This window comes from Bubalus bubalis, chromosome 8, assembly GCF_019923935.1.
Source record: "Bubalus bubalis isolate 160015118507 breed Murrah chromosome 8, NDDB_SH_1, whole genome shotgun sequence".
Lineage (NCBI taxonomy): Eukaryota > Metazoa > Chordata > Mammalia > Artiodactyla > Bovidae > Bubalus > Bubalus bubalis.
In genome coordinates this window covers 91,570,551-91,595,507 of record NC_059164.1, presented here as the reverse complement: position 1 = coordinate 91,595,507, position 24,957 = coordinate 91,570,551, and the positions used below count along the sequence as shown (strand labels likewise).

The following is a 24,957-nucleotide window of genomic DNA, read 5'->3' as shown; positions in this document are numbered from 1 at the left end:
ATGTGGACGGGAGAAGCTCCTGTGTGGTAGGAGAGCTTCTGGAAAGCACATTAGCTACCATATCCTTCCTGTCAGAGACAGGCTATAGCTTAGAGAAAGGTGTTTCTCCCAATGGGCTCCATTGTACTTGCAATAAGACAATCCCTGTTTTGATGAGAAACCTACTCTTTTCTTCCCTTCCACCATGCCCCCTTTTAAAACAAAAGCAAAATACCAGTTTGGTAACAAACACCATTTAAGACTGTTAAATAGAGAAGGAGACAATTAGCATGCGGGTATACTTTACGCAGAGTAAGAATTGCTACTGGGGACTGACTGACTGTTTTAATATTTACTGTGGAAGCATAGCCCAGCGGGCTTCCTCCTGCCCCCATCAGATACCTCCTTGGAAGGCTGCTCATCAACCAAGCTCCCAAGAGACTCTGGAACGTAACCAGGGTACAGCCGGTGGAAGACAAGAGGAAGACCCTGTCATCTACTGATTACATACGTCTATTCAAAGAAAATGTCCAATTAACCTCTCTTCTTTTTCTGGCCTACAATTAAACTTCCTAAACTAATACACAGAGAATCTTTCTAATTTTGCATAGTACCTAAGGGCCTGATTGACACTCAATAAATGGCATTATTAATAGTAATAATGAATGCTACATAGTGCCAAGGACACAGAGCCCAATAAATCTTAAATAATGACAATAATGAAAATATATGATTAACTAATGAGTAATTATGAAGTACACTGCAAACAAAGTGCTACACAGGGACAGAACAATCACAAGCCACTGTGTTAAGAGTGACAGGAAGCAAATCGGGGTGAAAGGGAGGAGAGAGATGAATGAGAGGAGAAAAAACTCCCAGCCGTGGTCAAGCTGCTACCAGCCAGAACACTCACATTCCTCCAATGGTGACGGTGGCACAGGTACGCTCTGAGAAGGCGGGCACCGTATCTGTGGCTGGGCTGGCTGGTCTAATGTAGTCCACAGTCACATTGACCTGAAAATAAGAAATCAAGGTAATTAAGGTTGAGAATTTGCAACACAGCTCACTAGCAGCCCTGTGTGCTGGCTGTAAAAGCTCACTCATGGTGTGACTTTGTAGGTCAAGATTTTAAAAAAACAACTGAAAGCTGAACCACACACCGGGAGAAAACACCTCCAAAAGCCATCTTGGATAAAGGACTATAGTATCCAAAATATAGGAAGAACGTTTAAACCTCCACGGTAAGAAAATCAAAATCCCAATGTTATAGTGGGTAAAAGAGTTGGATATCTCATCAAAGAAGACATACAGATGACAAGCATATGAAAATATACCCCACATGTGTAATTGGGGAAATGCAAACCGAGACAACTATTAACACGTCGATTAGAATAGCCAAAATTCAACACACTGACAACAAATGGAGGTGAGTGTATGGAACAAATGGAATTCTTGTTCACCATTACTGGGAATGCAAAACAGTACAGCCACTCTGAGCAATGGTTTTGATTAGAACAAACTTTTACCATACGTTCCACCAGTTAAAAACTTACGTCCACACAAAAACTTGCACTTGGATGTTTCTGGTGGCTTTATACATAAATGCCAAAACTTGAAAGCAACCAATATGTTCTTCAGTAAGTGAGTAAAGAAACTGTGGTTCATGAACACAACTGAATACTATTCAGCACTTAAAAAGAATGAGCTGTCAAGCCATGAAGAGACATGGAGCAATCTGAAATACACATTGCTGAGAGAAAAATGCCCATCGACCGGCTATCTATCGTATGATTCCAACTGTGACATTCTGGAAAATGCAAAAATGTGGGAGACAGTAAAAAGATCAGTGATTGCCAGGGGTTAGCAGGGTGAGACAGGATGAACAGATGTGGGGGCAGGATTTTGACAGCAGTGAAGCTATTCTGGATCATACTATAATGATGGATACATGTCATTCCACATTTGTCAAAATCCGTACAATGCAGAACACCAAGAGTGAACCCAAGTAAATGATGAACTGCGGATGATGGTGTGTCCAGGTAGGCTCACCAATTATAACAAATATACCACTCTGGAGGGGGACTACTGATAACAGAGGAGGAAGTACATGGCTGGGGGCGGGTGGGACAAGGAAATTCTCTTTACTTTCTGCTCAATTCTGCTTTGAGTCTAATTGATGCTGTAGAACCTAAAAGATGACTGATGTCCAGAGAGAAGGACAAATGGCTGAACCTTTAAGGTCCTACATAAACTTCAGTCAACAGAGAAGAAATCTGGAATATTCCTGGAGGATTCCTAGACATTTTGGTAAAGCAGCTCTCCAACCTTTTCGGACTGCTTTGAAAATCTGTTTAAAAATATGAAATGCCTCAAGAGAATAACTACATGGAGTTTCAGTCTGCCATAGTTCTCAAGGCCCAAGTTAAGAAGAATCAAAATGACACAGCTGACTACACTGAATACCAATAGGGGTGGACTTGGAAAATTTGGGGGGTGGGGTGGGAGCAGGATGGACTGGACCAGAAGAACCTTTAATACTGGGCTAATCCTAGTATATACAAAACATAGGGACACAAACACGCCGAGCAATGCTTTTTCTTTATGAAACCTTTCAAGATGACCATGTTTGTGTGTCAAAACAAAGTGGCATGCTGTGTCCATCAGGAAACATACAGAGCCTGCATTACAGCATTAAGGCATATACTTGACTTTGGTCATGGCCAAGCTCATATACCTGTACTGAGGAGTCAAGCACCCTGAGGCCATCCTCACAGTCTCAAAGTCCAGAATTACCTTTCCTGAAAACCACTTTGGTTCTCACTGAGCTACTTGAAGACAGCACGATGTATGAGCATCAACCAGACTGCTGGTGAGCACCACCAAAATCCCTTCAAACTGCCTGCTCCTCAAAATTCCATTTTAAAAATGAATATGGAAATTTTCAGAAGAACAGCTGCCTCCAAATTCTGACTGTCAGATCACTCACTCTACCTAATCACGTTTTAAAAGCAACAAGAAGCCCTATCAGTGAGAAAGCCAATTAAGGGCTGAAGGCAAGGCAAATCTTTCTCATGAGAAGTACTGTCATAATACAACAACTCAGAAGAAATCATAAAGAGTACTCCTTAGGTCAGATGTCCACACTGACATTACTGCTCAGCCTTATCACTTTGTCCAAGCTAAGGAGATGGATAAATTTGAGGAATGTGAACAGACAGGGAGTCGGGTAGGGGCAGGGCTGAAAAACTACCAACAAAGAGGTTTTCAGAGTTGCCCCACATGCAGCTGATCAGAGTTGTTAGAGCCCAGAGGGCAAGGAATGGGCGGTCTACACACACAGAAGCACAGCTGACTCCAATCCCTGGGAGGGAAAGAGTCCTCTGCATGCTATTTATTCTGACCAACCCCTCTGGCAACTCTCCTCTGGCAAGGGCGGATGATTAACCTCTGGGAGAAGGAAGAGGCTGGGATACCTGTTGAAGTTATGGCAAAAATCACACAGGAAATTAGCACTGAACAGGAGCTAAACCTCAAGAGTACCCACCCAGGAGTACATGAAGTAATTCAGGGCCCAGTAGGGTACCAAAAGTGGGTATGGTCCAATTTGGGACATTCAGGGGGCAAGTCAAAAAGTATGTAGAGATGTTCACCTATTTTTGTGTTTTCACCCAATCCATCTGGTAAGAAGCTCAAGTCCTCAGTTTCACTACCAGGGGGAAAAATAATTCATCCTGCTTAAAAATAAACTCAGTGAATCTCAAGGTTACCTTGCATCTGCCAATGACAGGCCTCCTCCTCAGGAGACGGGAGTGGGGCAGCGGCTCATCAGCGCAAGCACGTGGCACACAGTAACATCAGCTCTCTCCCCAGAAATCATGCTAGTTCACCAGGAAGGCTACGTGAGTAGCGGTGGTGATGGCTGTGCTGAGGGGTGTATTGGCAAGGAACAGCTCCGCATCTCATCTGCCAGGCCAAAGGCATGCTATCCCCAAACTGTCTTCAAAGGAAATCAACCCCACTCTCCCAAATCTTTCAACTTCAATCAGCAAAAGAACTAGTAACTACATTCTACATTCACCTGCCAATTAATTTTTTCCTTTATCTAGAGAAAGAACTGAAAGGCAGAGATTAAAGAGCTCATTGGGGGAGGTAACATTATTAAAGAAAATCTCAAATACAAATGAGGCCCTGAGAATAGCCCACAGCCAAGACGCACACCTGCAGACGGCTATGACAAACCAAGAATTAAAGTCAATGTGTAATTAGCATTTATGTCCCTCTCCTGGGGAGTCTGAGCTCTGCTCTCCTGCCTTGGAGTTTCTCATCTCCAGATACTCATCCCTGACTTGTCAATCACTTGATAAAGAGCAATTTCAATTAAACAATGGCAGATCTTAGCAAAGTCTTCATCTGAATAATAACAACCTGAATTTTGTGCTTGTGGGTGGTTACATATGGGATGGCATGAGTTGAGTACTGGGTTAATGCAAACGTTTCCCTCATTTTTCCAGCAAAGATGATCCTGGAATATGCAAGAATTTACACGTACGGGACACAAGGGGAGGGCCTGGCCCTCTTTACAGCAAGGACCACAAGGAGTCCACAGCTCCCTGCTGATTCCACCTGTCATTCTCTTATGAATGAGTCATACATCACCTCCCTGGGCCTCACTTTTCTCAGGCAATTCACTTGGTAAATGAGAGCACTAGACTAGAACTTCAGAGCATCACTGAACTCGAGAATCCTAGAAGACAGTTTAGCCAGACACTGTGTGCTACATAGCATCACAGGGTTTATACAGTAGGAGTATATATCAGATCAGTCGCTCAGTCGTGTCCGACTCTGCGACCCCATGAATCGCAGCACACCAGGCCTCCCTGTCCATCACCAACTCCCGGAGTTCACTCACACTCACGTCCATCAAGTCAGTAATGCCATCCAGCCATCTCATCCTCTGTCGTCCCCTTCTCCTCCTGCCCCCAATCCCTCCCAGCATCAGAGTCGTTTCCAATGAGTCAACTCTTTGCAAGAGGTGGCCAAAGTACTGGAGTTTCAGCTTTAGTATCATTCCTTCCAAAGAAATCCCAGGGCTGATCTCCTTCAGGATGGACTGGTTGGATCTCCTTGCAGTCCAAGGGACTCTCAAGAGTCTTCTCCAACACCACAGTTCAAAAGGAGTATATGTAGTGAATAATTTTTTGATGAATGGATACATGTAATCAGGAACCCTTCCAGACATAAAATTCTGAAGGACACTAAATGAGATGGTTAGGACCACATGGTCAAGCTGTTGACCATTCTGTCCTATATACTAAAGCAGGAAGGAGGGAAGAAATATTTTGAAATTGGGATAAAGCTTTAAATTAAGAAAAGTGTAATTCTGCATATTACTTTTTTTTTTTTTTTTTTTTTTTTTCAAAGAAGCTCTCAGAGAAAAAGAAAGGGTAGCAGGCAATCTGATTCCTCCATGGTCCATTGTGGAATTCTCCTTGAAAACAATTTCAAAGACCCTTCAGAGAACTAAGATGAGAACTTAAAACCAAATTTGTATCCCAATCTCATATAAAGTCTGGAAACAGCTTAGTATTAACAGAAAACACTCAGGTCACACCTAAGGAATTCAATCTATGGATACCCTTCATGAAATTAATCATTCACTAGATGGTGAGTGAGTAGTATCATCATACTTCAGTACTGAAAACCACCTTCTGATGATAATCTGAAGGCCAGTGCATAAGAGATACCTAACATTTCCAGGCCAAAGCCTGAATCTGGGCTGTTACATGAGGCTATTACTATATAATCCCATTCACTATTCCACATGGCCAATCATAAACCCACAAAGAGATGTTAAAAAAAAAAAAAACACCTTGCCTTACAAAAAAGGCTCTCATGTGACCTGTCATCCTCATGACGGAAACAGAAAACACATCATCTGGGCAAGTCTGGCTAAGGCAGCAGGCAGATAAAAGTAAGTAGAATAAAATATTTCAACAGCTTGGGTAAGAGTATGGGCTCTGGCAGCCACTTGGCTGTGGGTTTGAAAGTGAAAGTAGTTCAGTCATGTCTGACTCTTTGGGACCCTATGGACTATACAGTCCATGGAATTCTCCAGGCCAAAATACTGGAGTGGCTAGCCTTTCCCTTCTCTAGGGGATCTTCCCAACCCAGGGATCAAACCCAGGTTTCCAGCACTGCAGGCGGATTCTTTACCAGCTGAGCCACAAGGGAAGCCTAAGAATACTGGAGTGGGTAGTCTAAAACCTTCTCCAGGGGTTCTTCCCAACCCAGGAATTGAACCAGGGTCTCCTGTATTGCAGGCAGATTCTTTACCAACTGAGCTATCAGGAGGGTTGCAGGTTTGGTTCCCAGCAATTCTACCTCTGAACTCTGTGAACTTGGAGAAGTAACCTCACTTCTGGCTTCAGTTGAACATGGGTAACTCTACCTATCTCATCGTTAGAAGAGAAATGCATTAATATACATGAAACATTTAGAGCAGGGCCTGACTCATAATAAGCTCTATGTGTCAGTTATTTTTAGACAAACATACTGATTTTCTTGGAGGAGAGCCTGGTACAGGGTAGGTGATAAGTGTCTGCGAGATAAATACATAAATACATGCACACATACATATATGCATAAATAAGGCACATGTTGGCTTTAAGTCATTAGGCAGAACTCAATTAAATACACTTTTCTCCTTAAGGAGCCACAGCAAACAAGAGTATGTACCTCATCCATATTCATCCCAACTTACAGATAAATAGGACTTATTTTAAAGAATGAAACACTATTTAGTACTTATTTAGACACTCTCCAGGTTAATCGGCAGGTACTAGTTTGGAGATTGTATTTACCAAAGATAATTGAAGCAGAGTGTGGGGAATCAACTCAACTAATAGGCTAACTAGAGGTGTTTGGGGAGGATGCTCCTTGCCTTACAAAATCAGGAAGATAACAAACAGAGAGCAACCAAGTTGGCATCTGCTCTGGGCATAACAGGACAATATTTAATTTAGGCATTCTTGATCTTTTCTCCCTGCTAACAAATAGCGTACATAATTATTTTAAAAGTATCAGAGATTATCTTCCTAAAATCTGAAACACATTTTAGTCACTCATTCATCTAAATACAGATGAGCATCTAAGAAAACTGTCAAGGGGTCTCTTGGTTCTGCTTCTGGGCATGTTGATTCCCAGCTCACCTATCTACTAGGACGCAAGCTAAACTCTCACAAGGAGATGTCAAATGTACCCTTGTTGTTCAGGAGGCAACAACAAGAGTCATAAATGAGAGCAACATATGTATACTGACATCTTCTGTGCTGTGCTTAGTCGATCAGTCGTGTTCGACTCTTTGCAACCCCATGGACTATAGACTGACAGGCTCGTCTGTCCATGGGATTCTCCAGGATAGAATATTGGAGTGGGTTTCCATACCCTCCTCCAGGGCATCTTCCCAACCTGGGGATCAGACCCAGGTCTCCCACATTGCAGGCAGATTCTTTACCATCTGAGCCACCAGGGAAGCCCAAGAATACTGTATTGGGTAGTCTATCCCTTCCCCAGGGGATCTTCCTGACCCAGGAATCAAACCAGGGTCTCCTGCATTGCAGGTGGATTCTTTACCAGCTGAGCTACCAGTGACATTAAAGAAACAGAAAGTTAGTTTTTAAAAGTATTTCTGACTTAACTCAAAACACCCAAAACATTATCATATCAACATATAACCAGTATTTCTTAAAGTACTGGGTTTCTTTCCTTTCACTGACAAAGACTTCGAAATCCAGTGTGTGTTGTGCAAGAAAAACACATCCCAGTCTGGACCAGCAGTACTTCAAGTGTGCAGCCACTTAGAGCTGCAGTCGCAACACTGGACTGTACACGCCCAGACTGTTCATTATGGGACCAGGGTCTTAGCCGCAATCCTCTATACATGCTCCTGCCTTTTGTGGTTCTATCCTTCTCTAGTTTCGCCCAAGAACTGTTGTTATCTTATATTTATGAATCCTTGTAAATACTCAAACCAAATACGAAAAAACATGGTATAAAAAATAAAATGTTTATCATTCATTTTCTGACTAAAAAAAAAAATCTATTACTTAATTAGACTAGAAAGACAAGGTATTTACATAATTTTCGGTTCTAAAAAACATTTCAGGGGTGAGAATAAATGTGTACACAAAGGAGGAAAATTCCTCCAATTTATAACTGTCATCGTGGAATATATTCTGTTCAATGTTTGAGGAAGATACTTTTGAGTGACTTCTCTACCAAATCAGTGGCTGAACTTTATCCTTGATTTGCTGACCCAAGTCTAGAATTCTTCACCTTGATGTTTCCAACGCACTCTAATGGATGGTAACTAGAAACTCATGGTAAAGAAACAGCTGCTTTTGTAGTTATGACTAATGCCTCTGTTGAGTATGGTGTTACTAGGTGAGCAACTGGTAGATGTGAACCATTTATGTTTATAAGCACAGACAAAAGCGGAAATCTCTATGTCCCATTAAGCCATCATTTAGCTTTGGCATGTCTTAAATTAAAAGAACTTTCACAGATACACTGACAAAAAAGTATACATTTATGCTGCAAAGAAAAGGAGACATAAGCAATGATCCTCTCCTACCTCTCCAACCCAGCCATATGTATTTGGTAACACCCCCTTCAAAATCATTGTAATTAGGTGCTAAGGCCGGCTGTTTATTCACATGTATTTATGTTGCTTTCTCCGATCTACAATCACCCTTCCCAACTCCCCCAGAGTCAGAACTATTTTGAGCACATCTCATTTTCATCAATGGAACATGAACCTCCATGGCTTCCCAACCTCTATGATGAGCACAGAGTCAAGGAGCTCTCTTATTTGATGTTTCTGACAAAACGAAACCACTGCTTCCCACCCCCTTGTCAGATTCGTTCATCTGTTTTGAGAGGAAAGGTAAAACCCAGCTTCAGATGGGGCCTGTGGAGATGCTAAGAGTCTCCACCTGACATTAGGCATTCATTTAAGTGGACATCACTATTTCCCGATAAACACTCAGTTTGGTAAATATTTAATCAGAAGAATACCCAGGCATGAGATTCACAAGTAAACGTGAAAACATTTATGTAAGAGGTCACTAGAGCTGGGCAATGATTTCTAGAAATAGTGATAACACCCTGACAAAAAACAGAACATTAACATGGTCAGAAATGAGGCACTGTTTATGCATAAGGTAGGTAACAAGCACATATAAAATCATCAAGGGGATGAAGTTCTGACTGTTGAAAATATTTCAAGTAACTCTGAGGACGATCAGAGATGAACAGAAACCACCCTTTGCAAGTAACCTCACAGTTACAAGTATTTTCACCCATGCTCTCGATTCCCAAGTCCTTAGAAACCTACAAATGCATTTGAAAAGCACAACCTGTGTTTGCATCAGTGTTCTAACCATTATCTTATGCATCATGGTTTAACTCATCCCGATACCTAATTGTCATACCACACTATCCATACCCAAGAATGCCAGCGGCCCCCAAAACACTACTGGAAACTGTCACATGGGCCCCCTTCCTGTCTCTTCTTTCTTCTCCTCAGAGCCACCATCTCCGCTGCCTTCCTCTGGAGGATGAAGGGTGAGTGTGGGTCTTTTTTCTCCTCTATACAAGTGTCAGTCACAGTCATCTGTGTCCAAAATTTCCAAGGTCAGCAGCAGTCAGGGGAAATTAAATCACTCCGTCCAGAACTCTCCCTGGAGGAGTTCCAGCCACACAAGCAGCACAAATATACGGAGATACTCATGCCTTTGTGTAGAATACACACAATGTCACCCAGCCATGAAAACAACAGCTATAATGAAACTAAGATGAGAAGCACAGGGATATGAAAAAAGGGTATTTGCTTAAAGGCATCTCAGTCATATTACTGGAGGAAAAGAAGAATGCTTTTAAGACATGGATAAAAACAAAAAGGTTAAATTACATTTTCTCCACAAATCTGTGCCAGTCTACCAAGGAAAAGGCCACTCACCAAAAAGCCAAACTGAGAAACTGAAGCATTCAAAGTGGGAGCTCAAGTATGCCCAAGAGTTCTGATCAATTCCTAATGCTTTGGGGGCTGGATATTGCAAAATCAGTACAGAAAAGCCACCCTGTGTCCACCACAGTTCAGGGCATACCTATTTCTCCAGTATGCCCACAGGGTGGCATTTAGAAGTCATTCAGACCAAGGAAACGAATATATACTCAGGTAAGTTAATGTAAGGTGAAAGAATGGCAACTTGGACGAAGAGAAATGTATGGTGACCTCAAAGGAGAAATATAAAGAAAAAATATAATTCTTAAGGAATACCTGCCAATGGCACAAAGAAAAACAGCCCAAAGATACAGCTCTTCTGTTACATAAATTATTCTCGGTTGTGTTACTAAGAAAAGATTCCAAGATAGTCAGGTGTTACCATCATAAGCCTTTCTTCCTTTAGACTACCTTCCTCTTCCAGCATTGCACACAGAAGATAGAGGCCTACTAAATGAAACGAAGTTTCCCGATCAAAGGCACAGCGTGCACAGAGCAGCAACACCTGAGGTCAGTGTCTGAAACTATACACTGACACTGATCAAAGACCATCCTGATTGCATCTGTGTTCTCCTTCAAATCCAGGTCCTCTAAAGAAAAAAACAAAACACAACCCAGTATTCGTATATTCACACAGCCAAATCTCCAGCCCACAAATATATATTAGGAAATTAGGTGATTAGCACTGGATTTTAAACCTAGGTCAAAAGGACCAATTATAGCCTAGATTCCTGAAGTAAGCTACCTCTCAGCAGCTGTACAAAGAAGCCCTCTCCCGGACTCACAATCCTTCAATTTTCATTACTCGTATAGAGACACAAAGCAAAGATATTTCTCGAGTTCTTAAAAAAAAAAAATTAAAAATAAATTACCGTGAAATCTAGCAATTCTGGGTATACTCAATCCAAGGTCTCAGAAATGTTTGTAGCCTATATTCACAGCAGCACTACTCACAATAATCAAAAGGCAGAAGCAATCCAAATATTCACTGATGAAGAAACAAAATGTGGTCAATGGAATATTTTTCAGCCTTAAAAAGGAAGGAAATTCTAACATATGCTATGATTTGAATGAGTCTTGAGAATGTTGTGCTAAATTATATAATCCAGTCACACACATAAAAAAGAAATAATGCATGATTCCACTTAAATAAGGTACTTGAGAGTAGTCAAACTTCAAGAAAAAAGTACATCATGGTTCCTGGGGCTGGGGGCAGGCGGGAACAGGGAGTCATTGTTTAATGGGTATAGTTTCAGTTTTGCAAGATGGAGACTGATTGCAGGAGAATGAGAATATCCTAACACTACTGAATTATACACTTTAAAATGGTTAAGATGATAAATTTGATGTAATGTGCATCTAACAATTAAATGTGTGTGTGTGTGTGTGTGTTTTTAAACTTGGGGTATTCTACCCACATAAGCCAGACAGAGCCCAGACTACTCCAGAATCTCTGAAGAATTCAAGAGCATACCTCTCTATCACTTTCCCAGGAAAAAAGATGGTTTACCCACAGACAGCAGTCATTAGAAGTCATGTCTCCAAACCCACTAACAACAGAGTAGAAGCCTCAGTCATGGAGGACAAATCATCCCATCTTCCCAGGATATGAAATAGCTATTTTTCTGCTTCCTAAAGCAGCCACCTGAGGCCGCATGCCCAGGCACCACAAGTCTAACTAGATGGACCGTGCCACCGATTCTCAGAGGCAGCTACAGAACGGGGGAGTAGTCATCTACAGCTCACTCTCTTCCTATAAAACTGTCACACATCCATGGAGGTCCATCTACACTTCTGGGAAACTGCTGTGTTCCACCATAATCCCCCACCTCTACCTAGTTCTCCAGTTGAATTTAATCCCTGTTGTCCATGCTCTTATCTAATCAACATTCAGTTTTCATAGCTTCTCTAAGTGGCAATTTTACTGTTGGCAGAAACCTAAATGGGTACATCTTCTGAGGTCAAACTGGCAATTGTACTAATATTTAATATGCAGTGTCTTTTGACGTTTCACAATTTGGCAGTTTCACTTCAAGGAATATAGTTCTATAGAAACAAAGATGTATGTACAAGCATTCTGTCCTTTGCATTCATGGTGGTTTAACACAAATGCATAATTACAAGTTGTGATTGAACTCTTGCACTAGCCCAAGTTCCAAGTTGGCAGTAAGCATGGCCATTTTTTCCCTATTACAAGCATGTCTCGATAAATATGCTGTAGCTGTTGACAACAAGGGAAATCTGTATCTTCTGCTATGGCAACATTTTCAAATTTTAAAAAGCAAAGACACAATGGTAGCTGTAATCTCATTTGGGGGAATTCAGGGACATACTTAGAAACAATCTGGGGGAACTTACGTAGCACTGTTAGAAGGGCTTACCTTCAAAGGTATGTGTTCAACTTTCCACATTATAAATTTCTAAGATTTTAAATTACATTTGAAGGATAAATAGGTAAGTTAAAAATATAAACCAGTGGTAGATGGAATAAAATAGACAACGGAAACATGTACTTTAATTAAAAAAAAAAAAAAAACAACAACTGGCCTCCTCTAACCAGATTTCAATGTTGAACATTTATTTCCGACTAATTCCCAGGGTGATTCCAGGGTCACCAATCAGTCCAACCAATAAGGATGCTGCAGGGCCGCAGAACACTGCTAGAAGGACACTTCCGGGTGCCCAGTGGTGCACTGTTTCCATGGCAGGTGGGCATCACCATCTGCAAATGAACTGCCAATCTCACTGTGTGCTGATAATGATGCTGCCGCTGCCACCTGCCTGCCATATGTTTCCCCTACTTGTCACGTAACAAGGAACTGCATTTTGGCACGCTGATCACTGACAAATCTGATACTACTGGCCCATGTTTGTTCTAACTATCTGCAGCACTTCCTACAGCTGAGGTAGCTATGTGATGCTTCATAGGATGTACGACATAAAATACCACTTTGCCAACTGACCACTAACTAACACCAACATTTTACAGTAGACTTCCCCTGCTGTTCTTCCTCTACTCCGTCCAAGGGCTACTCATTGAAGGGCTGTGTTCCATCCTCATTTCATGTCCTGCAACCCTATTTCCCATTAGTAGAGAAGAAAGACAGGCTTTCTACTCCGATAAACCAAATTCATTCTCTCTCCCTTCATCATCATGGTACAGTCAATAAAGCCTGATGATAACCCAGGGGGTTTCCATTTTTAGCTCTAACATAATGTGTGTGTGCATGGTCATTCACTTCAGTCATGTCGAACCCTTTACTACCTCATGGACTGAAGCCCTTCAGGCTCCTCTGTCCACGGGACTCTCCAGACAAGAATACTAGAGTGGGTTGCTGTGCCCTCCTGCAGGGGATCTTCCCAACTGAGGGATCAAACCCATGTCTCCTGCATGCAGGTGGGTTCTTTACTGCTGAGCCATCAGGGAAGCCCCTAACATAATGCACAGATCAGCAAAGGGTTTAAGGACTAGCGGTGATGAAACACTGTCTCACAGCAGCAGATAAATCTGAAGGTGATGAAATATGACAGAACATGTTGGGTGTACCACTAAACTGCATCCACCATCACTGCTCCTGTTAGTAGAGCTTCCGTCTGTATGAACCAGCAAATATCAGTTTAAGGCCTGTTACCACATCTAGTCAACAAATTGGGAACTAGTTTCCAAAAAAGAAGAAAAGTAAAATTTCAAAACCTGATATTATCTTCTTAAGCAAAAGACAGCGAACATACAAATGTGAAATCAATCAAGCATGTGAACTAAATGTCTTGCTTTCCCATTTATAATGAGAACATAAAGGTAATTATGCAAAGCACTTCTACGAATTAGCAAATCCCTAGACAAGTAGACGCTTCTCTTAATGAGGGGACTCTTCACACATTTCAGTAGCCACCCCCATCCCCACTCTCACCCACCACTAACTCACTGGATAAAACGCCAACCAGCAACAACATCAAGAAGGAAACACCAACTACTCCTTGTCCTTCATTCAGCAGCCATTCTGCCAACAGTCAACAGTACACCAATTTAATAAATTTCGTTATATCCACAATGCTGTGCAACCGCCACCGTTATAATTCCAGAACACTTTCATCATCCTGAAGAAAAACCCTTTACTCACTGAGCGCTCACTCCCCAACCCCTGGCAACCACTATCTACTTACTGCCTCTTCCCATTTGCTTGTTTTGAACATGCCCTTTAAATGGAAACATACGATAAGTGGTCTTTTATCTTTCACGTGGTATTATGCTTTCAGGTTCACCCGGGTTGCTCCATATGTCAGTACTTTATTTCCTTCAATGGCAGAATGTATATAGTGTGTTCATATACCATATTGTGTTTATCCATAAAAATATACTTTTGAGACTGCAGCCATAACAGCAAGTGCACTGAGAACCACTTTAATAAAATCTCATTATAATGATAAAAAATAATCTTATTTTTTATAACAAGAAAATATAACTGAGAATCAGCTGAGAGATGAAAGGCTCTATCTGATGCCATATGCAGAAAAGCTACTATCATTAACACAAATAACTAAACCATTGGAGTCAAATCACATAAAGGAAATATTTGAATCTCCCAACCTGTCCAGTTCAGAGAACTTCAACCAAACCCATTTAAAAAAAAAATAAAAAGCACCATTCTCTCGTTAAGAGGAAAAAGAAATCTTTCAGGGCCTAAGTCTTGGGGAGATGGTCCAAACAAACAACCAGCCAGCCTTTTCCAAGGAAAGCAATCTTCTTCCCAACAGATCATGTGCTCAGGACAAACAGCACAGGCTCTCAGGCACTGTTTAAAATGGCAAAAATGACACAGATACCACCTATGGAAATATTCTTACAAAGTATGAAATCCCTGTAAAGCTTTAAGCCTCCCACTGGCTGCATCTGCTTTCCAGTTTGCTTGCACACACTCACTCACGATGAACCAGACTGTAACACAGTTTCAAGGATCCTAGTATCTTCATGACTTAGCCTGTTTGAATACATCCTTGATTTCCACAGCAATGTATCACTCTCTGACGGGTCATGTGAGCTCGTTTCTATGTGACTGTCTACATACCAGCTGACCCAATTCCTCTCCAGCCTGCACCAATTCCACAGTGGAAAATGAACAATGAATTACTCTACAGCACAGAAGGACAGGAATAAACAGAAAGACCCAACGAGCCCTCCTCCATAACTTAGCACAGAAAGATTTTTTTATTCTTCTGCTACTAAAGAAAAGTCCCCATGTCTTTTAGCACGTAAGATAAACTCAAAATAGGAAAACTGGTTTAGTCATTACATAACTGTCTGAGCTATAAATTTACTAATCTGATCACCAAAAGACCAGCCTAAGAATATAATGAGGATATTTAACAATATTCTGCCACTGTAGCATCACCACAGAAGTTTAGACAAGTCTGTGGGAAAGAATTTTAAGCTAAAACTTCTAGCAGGTCTAGAGGGTAACAGGAAAATGCCTGGTGAGCATATATAGAATCCTGACAGAAGCACCTGGATCACACCACAGTACCACCCTCCAAACACTAGAAAATCAGCAACCGAGGAATCCGTCTATAGCCAAGAGTTTATTGCAATCAATCAGTAGCCAAGATCTTTAGGCAAACTACCCCAAAGAGAGACTTCTTGAACAATCTCAAAAGAATGGTCTGAAGCCCAATCATTTCATTTCATTCAAAACATTTCAGAACATCTAGTAGGTGTAGGAAATAGAAATCAAACTTACTGCATTACAAAAAGGACAGACAAAACTGCAATATATACATGCTAAATTTCATATATATATATATGAAAAATCAAACAGAATAGTAATGCATATAAATATATTTTAAAAATTTCAAGTTCCTTAGGTGAAAAAGAAAGGATGGGTCCATAATATATTGAATACATTGTCTATTTTCTCTGTAAAAGATACACCAAGATGCATAGGTATGTTTAAATCAAATGAAGTGACCCTCTTATACATAGATCCTGCATAACAAATGGTTGTAACAGACAGAAGGCTATAAATTGAAACGTTTAATAAAATGAGCATTCTATTAGTGACATCTGATAAAAATTCTTTTAAGTAAATATCACAATAAGCATAATACAGTAATCAATAAAATATCCAATGGTATGAGGCTCAAAAGTCTAGGGGGAAAAATCCCATAGTTAATAGGAAATGACAGGCACGTTAGAGATACCCTAATCTGGAGCAAATGAGGGGAAAGAGAAGAATTATTGGGTTGGCCAGTAAATTCACTTGGATTTTTCCATAAACTGTAACAAGAAAACCCAAACAAACTTTTTGCGCAACCCAATAACTGGCATTGATCTAATAAGCAACTCCCAAACCTAAAAAAAGAATGAATATAATCAATTTTTAATAATTCTACAATATATCAGTAATCTGTGAGAGTTTTCATTTTTTTAAATACATATTCTCGATTCTCTTGAACACTGTGAGACTGTATTTTAACTGCTAAGAGGTGGCTGGGCTGTGGAGCAGGGGGAGTCACATTAATAACATTTATAACATGACAGTTATTCAGGAAGATTATATAATCTGTCCAAAAATTATGCAAGAGGGGTCTCTTCTGCAATACAAAACAGCTAACTCATAGAATTTGGAACAGGCTAGCTTATTATAAAGACTGAAAATGGAAGATATATCTCAGTAGTAAGTTACTTTTAATGATTAAGTTAAAATTTTTATTACATTGAGATTATTTTTTTTATCCCAACTCTTAGTTAGCTGAGCTTTTAAGGCATAAAGTAAAATGAATGACTTTATTTTAAATCAAATGAAAGTAATCACAGTTATTACCTAGGGCAAGCATACATCACTATGTAAGAAAAAGCAGATTCAGAGGAGTTATATGAATTACCCAAACTTAAACAGCAATTCAATAAAAGTTATAACCACTAAATCCTACAAATAAAAGTTGAAATTACAAGAATAGTAATCCACAATAAAAAGTCATTTCAGTAAATTAGGTCTGTTATATGCCTGGAGAAATTTACAGTCTAAGAGCCCAAGGTCTTACAAGTCTGAGAAGCTCCCCTTAAATACATGATACAGTGCAGGTGGCTGAAGGAGGAATCCATGAGAAGGCTGAGAAAGACTTCCAACTTTGGTTATTGTTTCTGGTTTTCTCCAAAACTATCCAGCTTATTGCTATATCTCCTATTGATTTATATAAGCAAGAATATCAAAAACAAAATTAAAAAAAAAAACCTATCCTATTGCTTAGTTGCTCTAAAATATGGGAATACTAGAAGGTTAAAATTAAGCATTAAGACCTAGACTAAATGAAATCTATGGAGAAAAAATAAAAGCTCAAAATTCAATAGTTAAAATCTCAAAAAACAGATGTCTGACTTTAAATGAGAAAAATCTAAGGGACTTAAAAGGAGGGAAGCTATTATACTTCTTAAATGGCCAAACCCCATGTAAATAAAGCACTCAACATCAATGAATAGACTTACTAAATACAAATTATAATTATATATAAATTATATATAAATAGAAGCTTTTTTGCCCTTAACTTTAGATCCACCCTCCCTGGAGAAGGAAATAGCAACCCACTCCAGTACTCTTGCCTGGAGAATCCCATGGAGGGAGGAGCCTGGTAAGCTACACTCCATGGGGTCACAAAGAGTCCGACACGACTGAGTGACTTCACGTTCACGTTAGATCCAGCCACATGGAGAAGCCTGATTTTGTATGCTAGTGAATCTAGTTGATTATATAGTATGGCATGTTTATCAAAACATAAAGCCACAGCACCATAGTTCAAAAAAGTTAAAATGAAATAAAATTACACAACCACTGCGATTATCACTTCAAGAAATTTTATTTAAGTTTGTGAGGAAATGTTCAGGTTATGTTGTCAATTGACATATAGGTTTATTTATATCTGTGTGTGTATGAATCAAAGAAAATCTCAAAATGCTAACAGTGCTTTGAATTACTTTTAATTTTCTTTTATATTTTCCAAACTTATAACTTATAACAAACATACATTGTTTTTATAATCAAACAAAAATCACAGAAGGAAAACAAAAGATCATCTTAGTTAACAGTGTGGTCTAAAGTGACGACAGTTACACTCGCCAAAAGCATAGCGTGTGTGCTACTGATAACAGGAGAGACTTGACTTCCCAGGTCCCATTCTCCAGGGGCTTAGAACCAACTGATAAGATTTTATTTGGTGCTTGCATGTTCCTACTTCCCTATTTTCAAAAATAACTTACAAGTCTATAGTAATTGTGTACAACATTCCAAAAACCAGAGAAAATATTTGGTAAATACTTAACCTGTGAAGAAAGTCAATGGGGTCCCTCTCAAAGAAGAAGGGTCAAGAATGAGATCTGAAAAGCTTTGCCAAGTGAAGAACTAAAGAAATAAGATGATCAACAGTAGCAAGATGTGCAGAACTACTAGAAACGAAGACACTCCACTGCTCCAAAGGGTAAAATACCAATGGGAATGCAGATGGAGACCTGTATCTGTGGAAACTGTATAGGAATCCATCTTTTCCTAGCAGTGGGAATGCTACTATGTGATGACAAGACTAGCACAAATAAAATGAATGTAGATCAGAATTTACATTCTAGGCTATGCAGCCAATGTAAATCCTATCCCTAAATTAGTTAGTCCTTAGAAGAAGTTGCCCGTAATGGGGGCGGGGGGAGAGAGACCAACAAATGACAATACTGCTGAGGATGTACCTGGCCGAATTCATTTTGATCAATTTTGGTTAATATGTACTTTATTGTAAAAAGGACATCATTTAGAATCAGTGGAAACCTTAAGGGTAACACTATGGAGAAATGACAATATGACACGAACTCATAACCAGTGTACTTACATCATTTAATAAAGCCAAATTTTTGCCTCATTTTGTTCTCCTATTTAGTACTAGGATAACTTATTAATTGCTCTGAGAAACGGAGAATCACTCTATAATACAAAGAATAACAAATCACCTGAAGCATAGTGAAGTACTTAAAATGTGCTACCTACGCGGTTAGGAATGAACCTATTTCATAGTATTATCGCAAATGTGATCAATCTCCAAATTCAACCTTTTAAAAGTAAATCAAAGTGGCAATAATATTTTGAAGTGTTAGATTAACTGAGCATTCATTTGGGAGTTGAAAAGAAGGAAATCAAACATTTATTTCTAACTAATGATCAAACAGCTGTGTTTCTTGGATAGGTAAGTTCAGGAGACAGAGACTTCAAGTTTGAGACTCTCAGAGAGACTGGGGGCTAAAAAAAAATGCTGGTTGGGGCATATTTTGTCCTTTATTTAGCTTACTTTGGGTCATAGAAAGTTAAGTTCTCATCAGATCTCCTGCCAGTTCCCATGGAAACTCTATCAAGCTATAAAAAATGTACGAGGAATCTCAGAAAAGAAGCAAACTGGATGTTAAGAGTTCTCTCCAGGCTCTTCCTTCCCCAGGCCTACTCCCCACTTCCTCTATGAGTCAGGCAGATACAAGTCAGGGCCACTGAGCACTTGTGGATCAAAAAGGTTTTCTTAAAAAGAAGGGCAAGCAATTGAGCGTCATCTTCTTAAGATTGGTTTTCAAGCCAACAGAGGTCGAAGAAAATAAAATGAATGGCCATCTTCCTTTTCTCTCATTCAACCTTATCAGGACACAGAATAGAACAACCTCACATTTTATTTGTCGTATTATATACTGCTCCCTGTTCTTCATTTTCCCAAGCCCTGACTCAGTACTTTGCGATTATCGATTGAGCTCTTACAATGTGCCGAGCACTGCAGTAAGTACTTTCCATACATTACCTCATTTAATGCTCATGACAGGCCTGGATTAGGTAATGCTACCCCAGAGATTCAAACCCACGTCTTTTTGCTTCCAAAAGTCCATATGCTAAACCGCGACAAATAGCCAAAAATAGGATATTGATTAAATACTCAATTGATGTTAAATAATAAAAGTACTTCATGTGTAAGAGTCTATTTAAATGATACAGGGAAATCATCATATTGAAGGTTACAAAACACTAAGTACCATATAATTATTAGCTAAGTTGAAAATTATGCAAATACCCAAATGCATAAAAAGAAGATTGGAATAATACATACTTAAGCATTAACAGATGCTACCCTGGGTGGTAGTTTCCTTTTGCTTTAACTTTTCTTTCAGAAATTTTTTTTTTAGAGTGAATAAGTGTTGCTTTTGTCACTGATAAAACAGGCAGTATGTGTTATTTATAGCAAAGCAGCAAAAACAAAATACACTGTCATACCGAATGGACATTCTCCCCAATATTAGCTGAATTCATACTTACACTTTCAAGTAGAAAAATTATTGTCATAGAGAAAACAACAAAAACTCTTTAGTACTTTTAAGCACATAAAAATGAAATACAAATGCAAAGATATCATTTTGGGCAATATATATGAAATTTTAACTATTTATGATACTAGTATTTGAAGAATATACACCCACAAACACATCTGTCTATATTGGCCTAAAATATCTCTGGAAAAGATTTACAAGTAAATGATAATACTAGTTATTTCTGAGGAGGTAAACTGAATTGCTGAAGGACCAGGGTAGAAGGGAACTCTTTGATTAATACAGCCTTTGTCAGCATTTTGAGTTTTAAACGTATTACCTACTCAATTAACACAAAAAGTAAGAGTAACGCAACCCCCCCACACACACACACACAAAAACTTAAAACAATGTTATTGACTTTCCAACAAATGCCTAAAAGATATGTAAACTAATTTAAGGGTCTGCCTATTTTATACAATAATTTGTCAAAAATATCCTGTGTTTCCATATTGGCTTTCCTGCCAAATGACTTCAAAATATCTGTTTCAGCAAATGAAACAACAAAGAGGATTTAGTTTCTTGATTTGACTTTGAAAGTCTTCAGGAGAAAATAAAAAAAGATGCATGGCTTTATCCATATACGTCCTTTCTAAAAATGAAACCTCCATCTATTTTTTTTAAAAAAGTAAAGAACATGTTATATAAAACAACCAAAAAATGTTTCAAATTATGGCTTCCTGGCTGTTTAAAAATTAAATTTAAAAAGTATCTTTGCCTTGCCATAGATACATATCAATGCAAAGAGGAATCTCTGCAAGAAAAGGAGGAAAGAAGAACCCCCAAATCAACCTGGACACACAGGGTGAAGGACAGGGACAATGGCTTGGAGTCAGGGGAGAAACAAATGCAAATATCAATTGCAAGGAGAACCATGCAGAGAAGACACACGTTCCCAGATTTGGAAGCAGGTCCCACGGTCAACCAAACAGTTTCTCCTTTCTTAACGAGTACAACACCCAAGCACCTAGCAAGCACACACATACTGGCCCAGTCCTGGCTAGAAGGGGTGACCAACAGTTTCTTCCTCATGCGTGCTTTCCTTTTTCCAAAAACAGAGCAAGCGATGGTTCAAGCAGGTAACTTAAAATGTACACAGCGTCACCTAGCCTGTCAAATTCTATGCTCATCCGAGACGGCCCAAGCCCAGGGAGAAACTGGAACCGCCAAGCAAACTGAGTGAACTTGTTCAGACAGAAGCTGATGCTTTGTCAGCTTTGATCATGGACCAAGTTCCATGCTGCTGGGAGGAAGAACAGAAACAAGAAAAGATGACATTAGCAAATCACTTTTTCCCTCTTATGGCCCAAAAGGTCCCAGGGATCCAGTGCAATGGCCAGGTCAGACAGCTCGGCAGATGGGCGTGTGAACTGGACCATGAGAGCCACCACAAGCTTGGAATTCTGAAGCTGTTCGGGTTGTGGGTCTGAGCACCTCTGAGGAGGGGGATGGAAAATGGAAGGCAGAAGAGGCAGGAAGAAGGAAACCACCAGAAGGTTAGAGACAGAAGGAAAGGAAGAGGGAGTAGGTGTGTGAAAAGGAAAAAATACGAGAGGCTATCAATACCACATTCACTCTCAGAACGGCAAGAGAGACACAATAAATCTATCTAGACTTAGTGATCATACGACCATTTTCTCTTCAGAAACTCCGATTAGCGACCACCAAACCAGCAGCTCTGAAGAACAGCAACACGACTTATCCTTGTCTTTCATCTTCAAAAACCCTCCCATGCTGCGGAGTTCAAACCACACACCGCTTTTCTTCCCCATGGCTGGCACCGCCACGGGCAATGGAAGAAACTAGTAGAAAATGTGAAAAGGCTCTGGGCCGCCTCAAGGGGTCAGTCATTCTGACACATTTGGTTTCCAAAGCCATGTTCACCAAATGTAGCAAGCTGATGAACGATAAAAACAATCAGCTGAAGACACAGGTTTCGGAAAAGGGAGCAAAGAGGCGCTATCCCCATTGGGAAAACTGTGACCCCAACCATAACAGTTTAAACTTTAAATTTCAGGTGAAAAGACAGAAAAAATACTCTGACCATAACATTAATATAAGTATAGCGGGAAAAGAATGAATTCAATCTCCGAGCTTTCTCTTACAGAAGCAGGAGTCTGGTAGGTTAAGGATAATTAAAGCCACGCCATACAGGGGGTAGAGATTTATCTTCACCCATTTAAACGCACCTCTCAAATCTTGTGTTTTGGCTACTGCAGGTATTCACATTATATTGTTATTTGAAGTAAAATATGTCTTTGGTGTCAAAAAATTAAACTCAAAGGACTATAAAAAGATCAAGTAGATCAATCAATTCAGCAAAAACGGGCAAAAAATGTTCATTCCCCTTTTGCTGACAAGGAAATTAAGGAAATAAAAGGAACCATAATCCAAGGTCATGGGGTTAAGTGAACAAGGACTAGGTGTACTTCATGTCCGTGGGTAGCAGGCAATGGTGTTTTTGCACCTCTGGCCCAGGCAAGGGAAATTAGCCTGCCCTTTTCCCTACCGGGAAAACTACACAGTGATCAGTATTTGGGTTGGCTGTATTTACAGGAAAACCCGAACGAACTTTTTGGGCAACTCGGGAGACGCCCATTACATCAAAGAGTCTCATCAGAGATACCAGGATGACCAATGACCCTTTCTGAAAGGCAGATTCCTTTGTATTTTACAGATCAAGAAAACAAGGCAGACTGAAAGAAAGAAAATCACCCCAAGTATAAGAATTTGAACACACACAATCTTCAGCTGTGTATCTTTTGGCCTCTGAGGTCACAAAAATATCCCTCCTGTTCATTGTGATGCAGGCTGATAACTGTGGATGCGGCCGCAGGGCTGCACTTGAGGTGCTAGTTTCTATTCACATCCCGAGGAGCCTACATGGGTCCACCCTTTGTGCCCTACCCCAAAAGTTACCCCCTAAGGCAGGGGGCTGCTTCCATCGCTTCGCTATACCTGCACACCTGAGGAGTCACAGCTGTTGAAATAGACCATGCCCATTTTACAAATGGAGAAACAGAGGCGGTGAGAATGCACAGACCATATGGTTGGTTAGGGATGCATCTCTCAGCTCTTAAGACTCACTAGGAGAGTAAAGAAGCTTCTGCCACTGTCTAGCTGCATGTGGCAAGATTTCACCGCAACATTCAACCAATTCCTAATCAGGGCCCGGGTCACTCCGCTATTTACTTCCCTCCTCTCCTCCTTTCCCTCGAAGTCTATATTAGAATGACGTTAAGGGGTGTCAGAGGTTTACAGGCCCCCTGTTGGGGGCCTCCAGCAGGAAAACCCCACGCTCAACTGGCCTCTCCTGCCCAACAGTCCTCTCCACCTCCTCCTCACATCCAAGTTTAGCCTGACAGGCTCTGAGGAGCCGGGCTCAGCAGCAACCTGCCAGGCTATAAGGCAAGCCATACGTCGCAGAAATGGCTAAGTGGAGCCAGTCAGGGACTTCTTTATTTCCAATTCATCTGGACTATTGCTCGGGAAGATGGACATTATGGAGCCCACGTCCCTGGGAACGAGCACAGCAGGCAGCAGTCAGGGGCCATCAAACATCTGTCATTTAGAGGTTTAAAATCGTAATGAAGGATTCAAGTGAAAAATATTCACTTACTGCCTACTAGTTGAGTAAGCCTCTCTGTCAAAAATTGTTTTTTAAAGAGAACAAATTACAAATGCTGCACAGGTTTCAAAAGGACGCAGAAACGGCCCCAAAGTAGGCCTCCTGAACCAAGGAGCGGCTGCTCCGGCTGCCTCAGGAACAGCCCCCGGGCACACTGCCAGTTGGGGGGAGTCATCAGTTCATAACCACAACTCATATCCAGGAAAACACACGAGAAACATCCTCATTCTACCTATTTGTAAGGCCATGGTTTTATCTGTCAGACAGAGCTACGCCTGAAGTCTCTTTGGAGTGGGGCTCGAGGTCTATATTAGAATGAGGAAATTGAAGAAGACAGGTGACAGAAAAACCATCTGCCTAGCTCAGAGCTATGCAATGAGCTTTCTACATCCCTTCTCTATATCTAAAGACTTCCGATTTTTAAGAACTGCCAGGTGGAGGACAAATTCCACTGCTTCTGTAGAGACTTATTACTGGGGGATCCTAATGTGATTCCTGACATCAGGAGCTGAGAGCTGAAGAAAAAGGTCAGACAGGCTCTTTGCCTGATAGGGGTGAGGGAGGGAGGTCAGACCTGGGAACAGATACTCCAGAAACCAGCACAGGGGAATGACAGGGTGGAGGGGCCCCAACATTACATGGGGAGCCAGGAATAGAGGACCGTGCTAAGATCCTTACAGAAAAAGAAGTGTGAAGGCAGGAAGCTGTGAAAGGGCTCGGCACGTTGATGCAAGGGTGAGAAGTTCTTTATGATGTATCATATGGAGGGTAGAGTAGGAAGTGAGACTGGAAATGGAAACATCCCTAAATGACATTATGATATTTTATACACAACCAGCTTTCTTTTCTCTTCATTTAAGGAGGCAGGAGCTTTCCTGCAGGCATCTGGGTACACGAGTCTGTGAGGTGACCACGACT

The 24,957-nt window shown here is 40.5% G+C and overlaps 1 protein-coding gene across 1 annotated transcript in view; it reads right to left on the bottom strand.

The window, feature by feature from the left end:
* The window catches only part of SND1 (staphylococcal nuclease and tudor domain containing 1), a 421,903-nt gene that overhangs the window by 234,403 nt on the left and 162,543 nt on the right, over positions 1-24,957 (bottom strand). Inside the window, exon 12 of the mRNA XM_025292056.2 lies at positions 893-993. Coding sequence (XP_025147841.1) covers positions 893-993 — 101 coding nt within the window. The remainder of the gene's footprint in view (positions 1-892; positions 994-24,957) is intronic.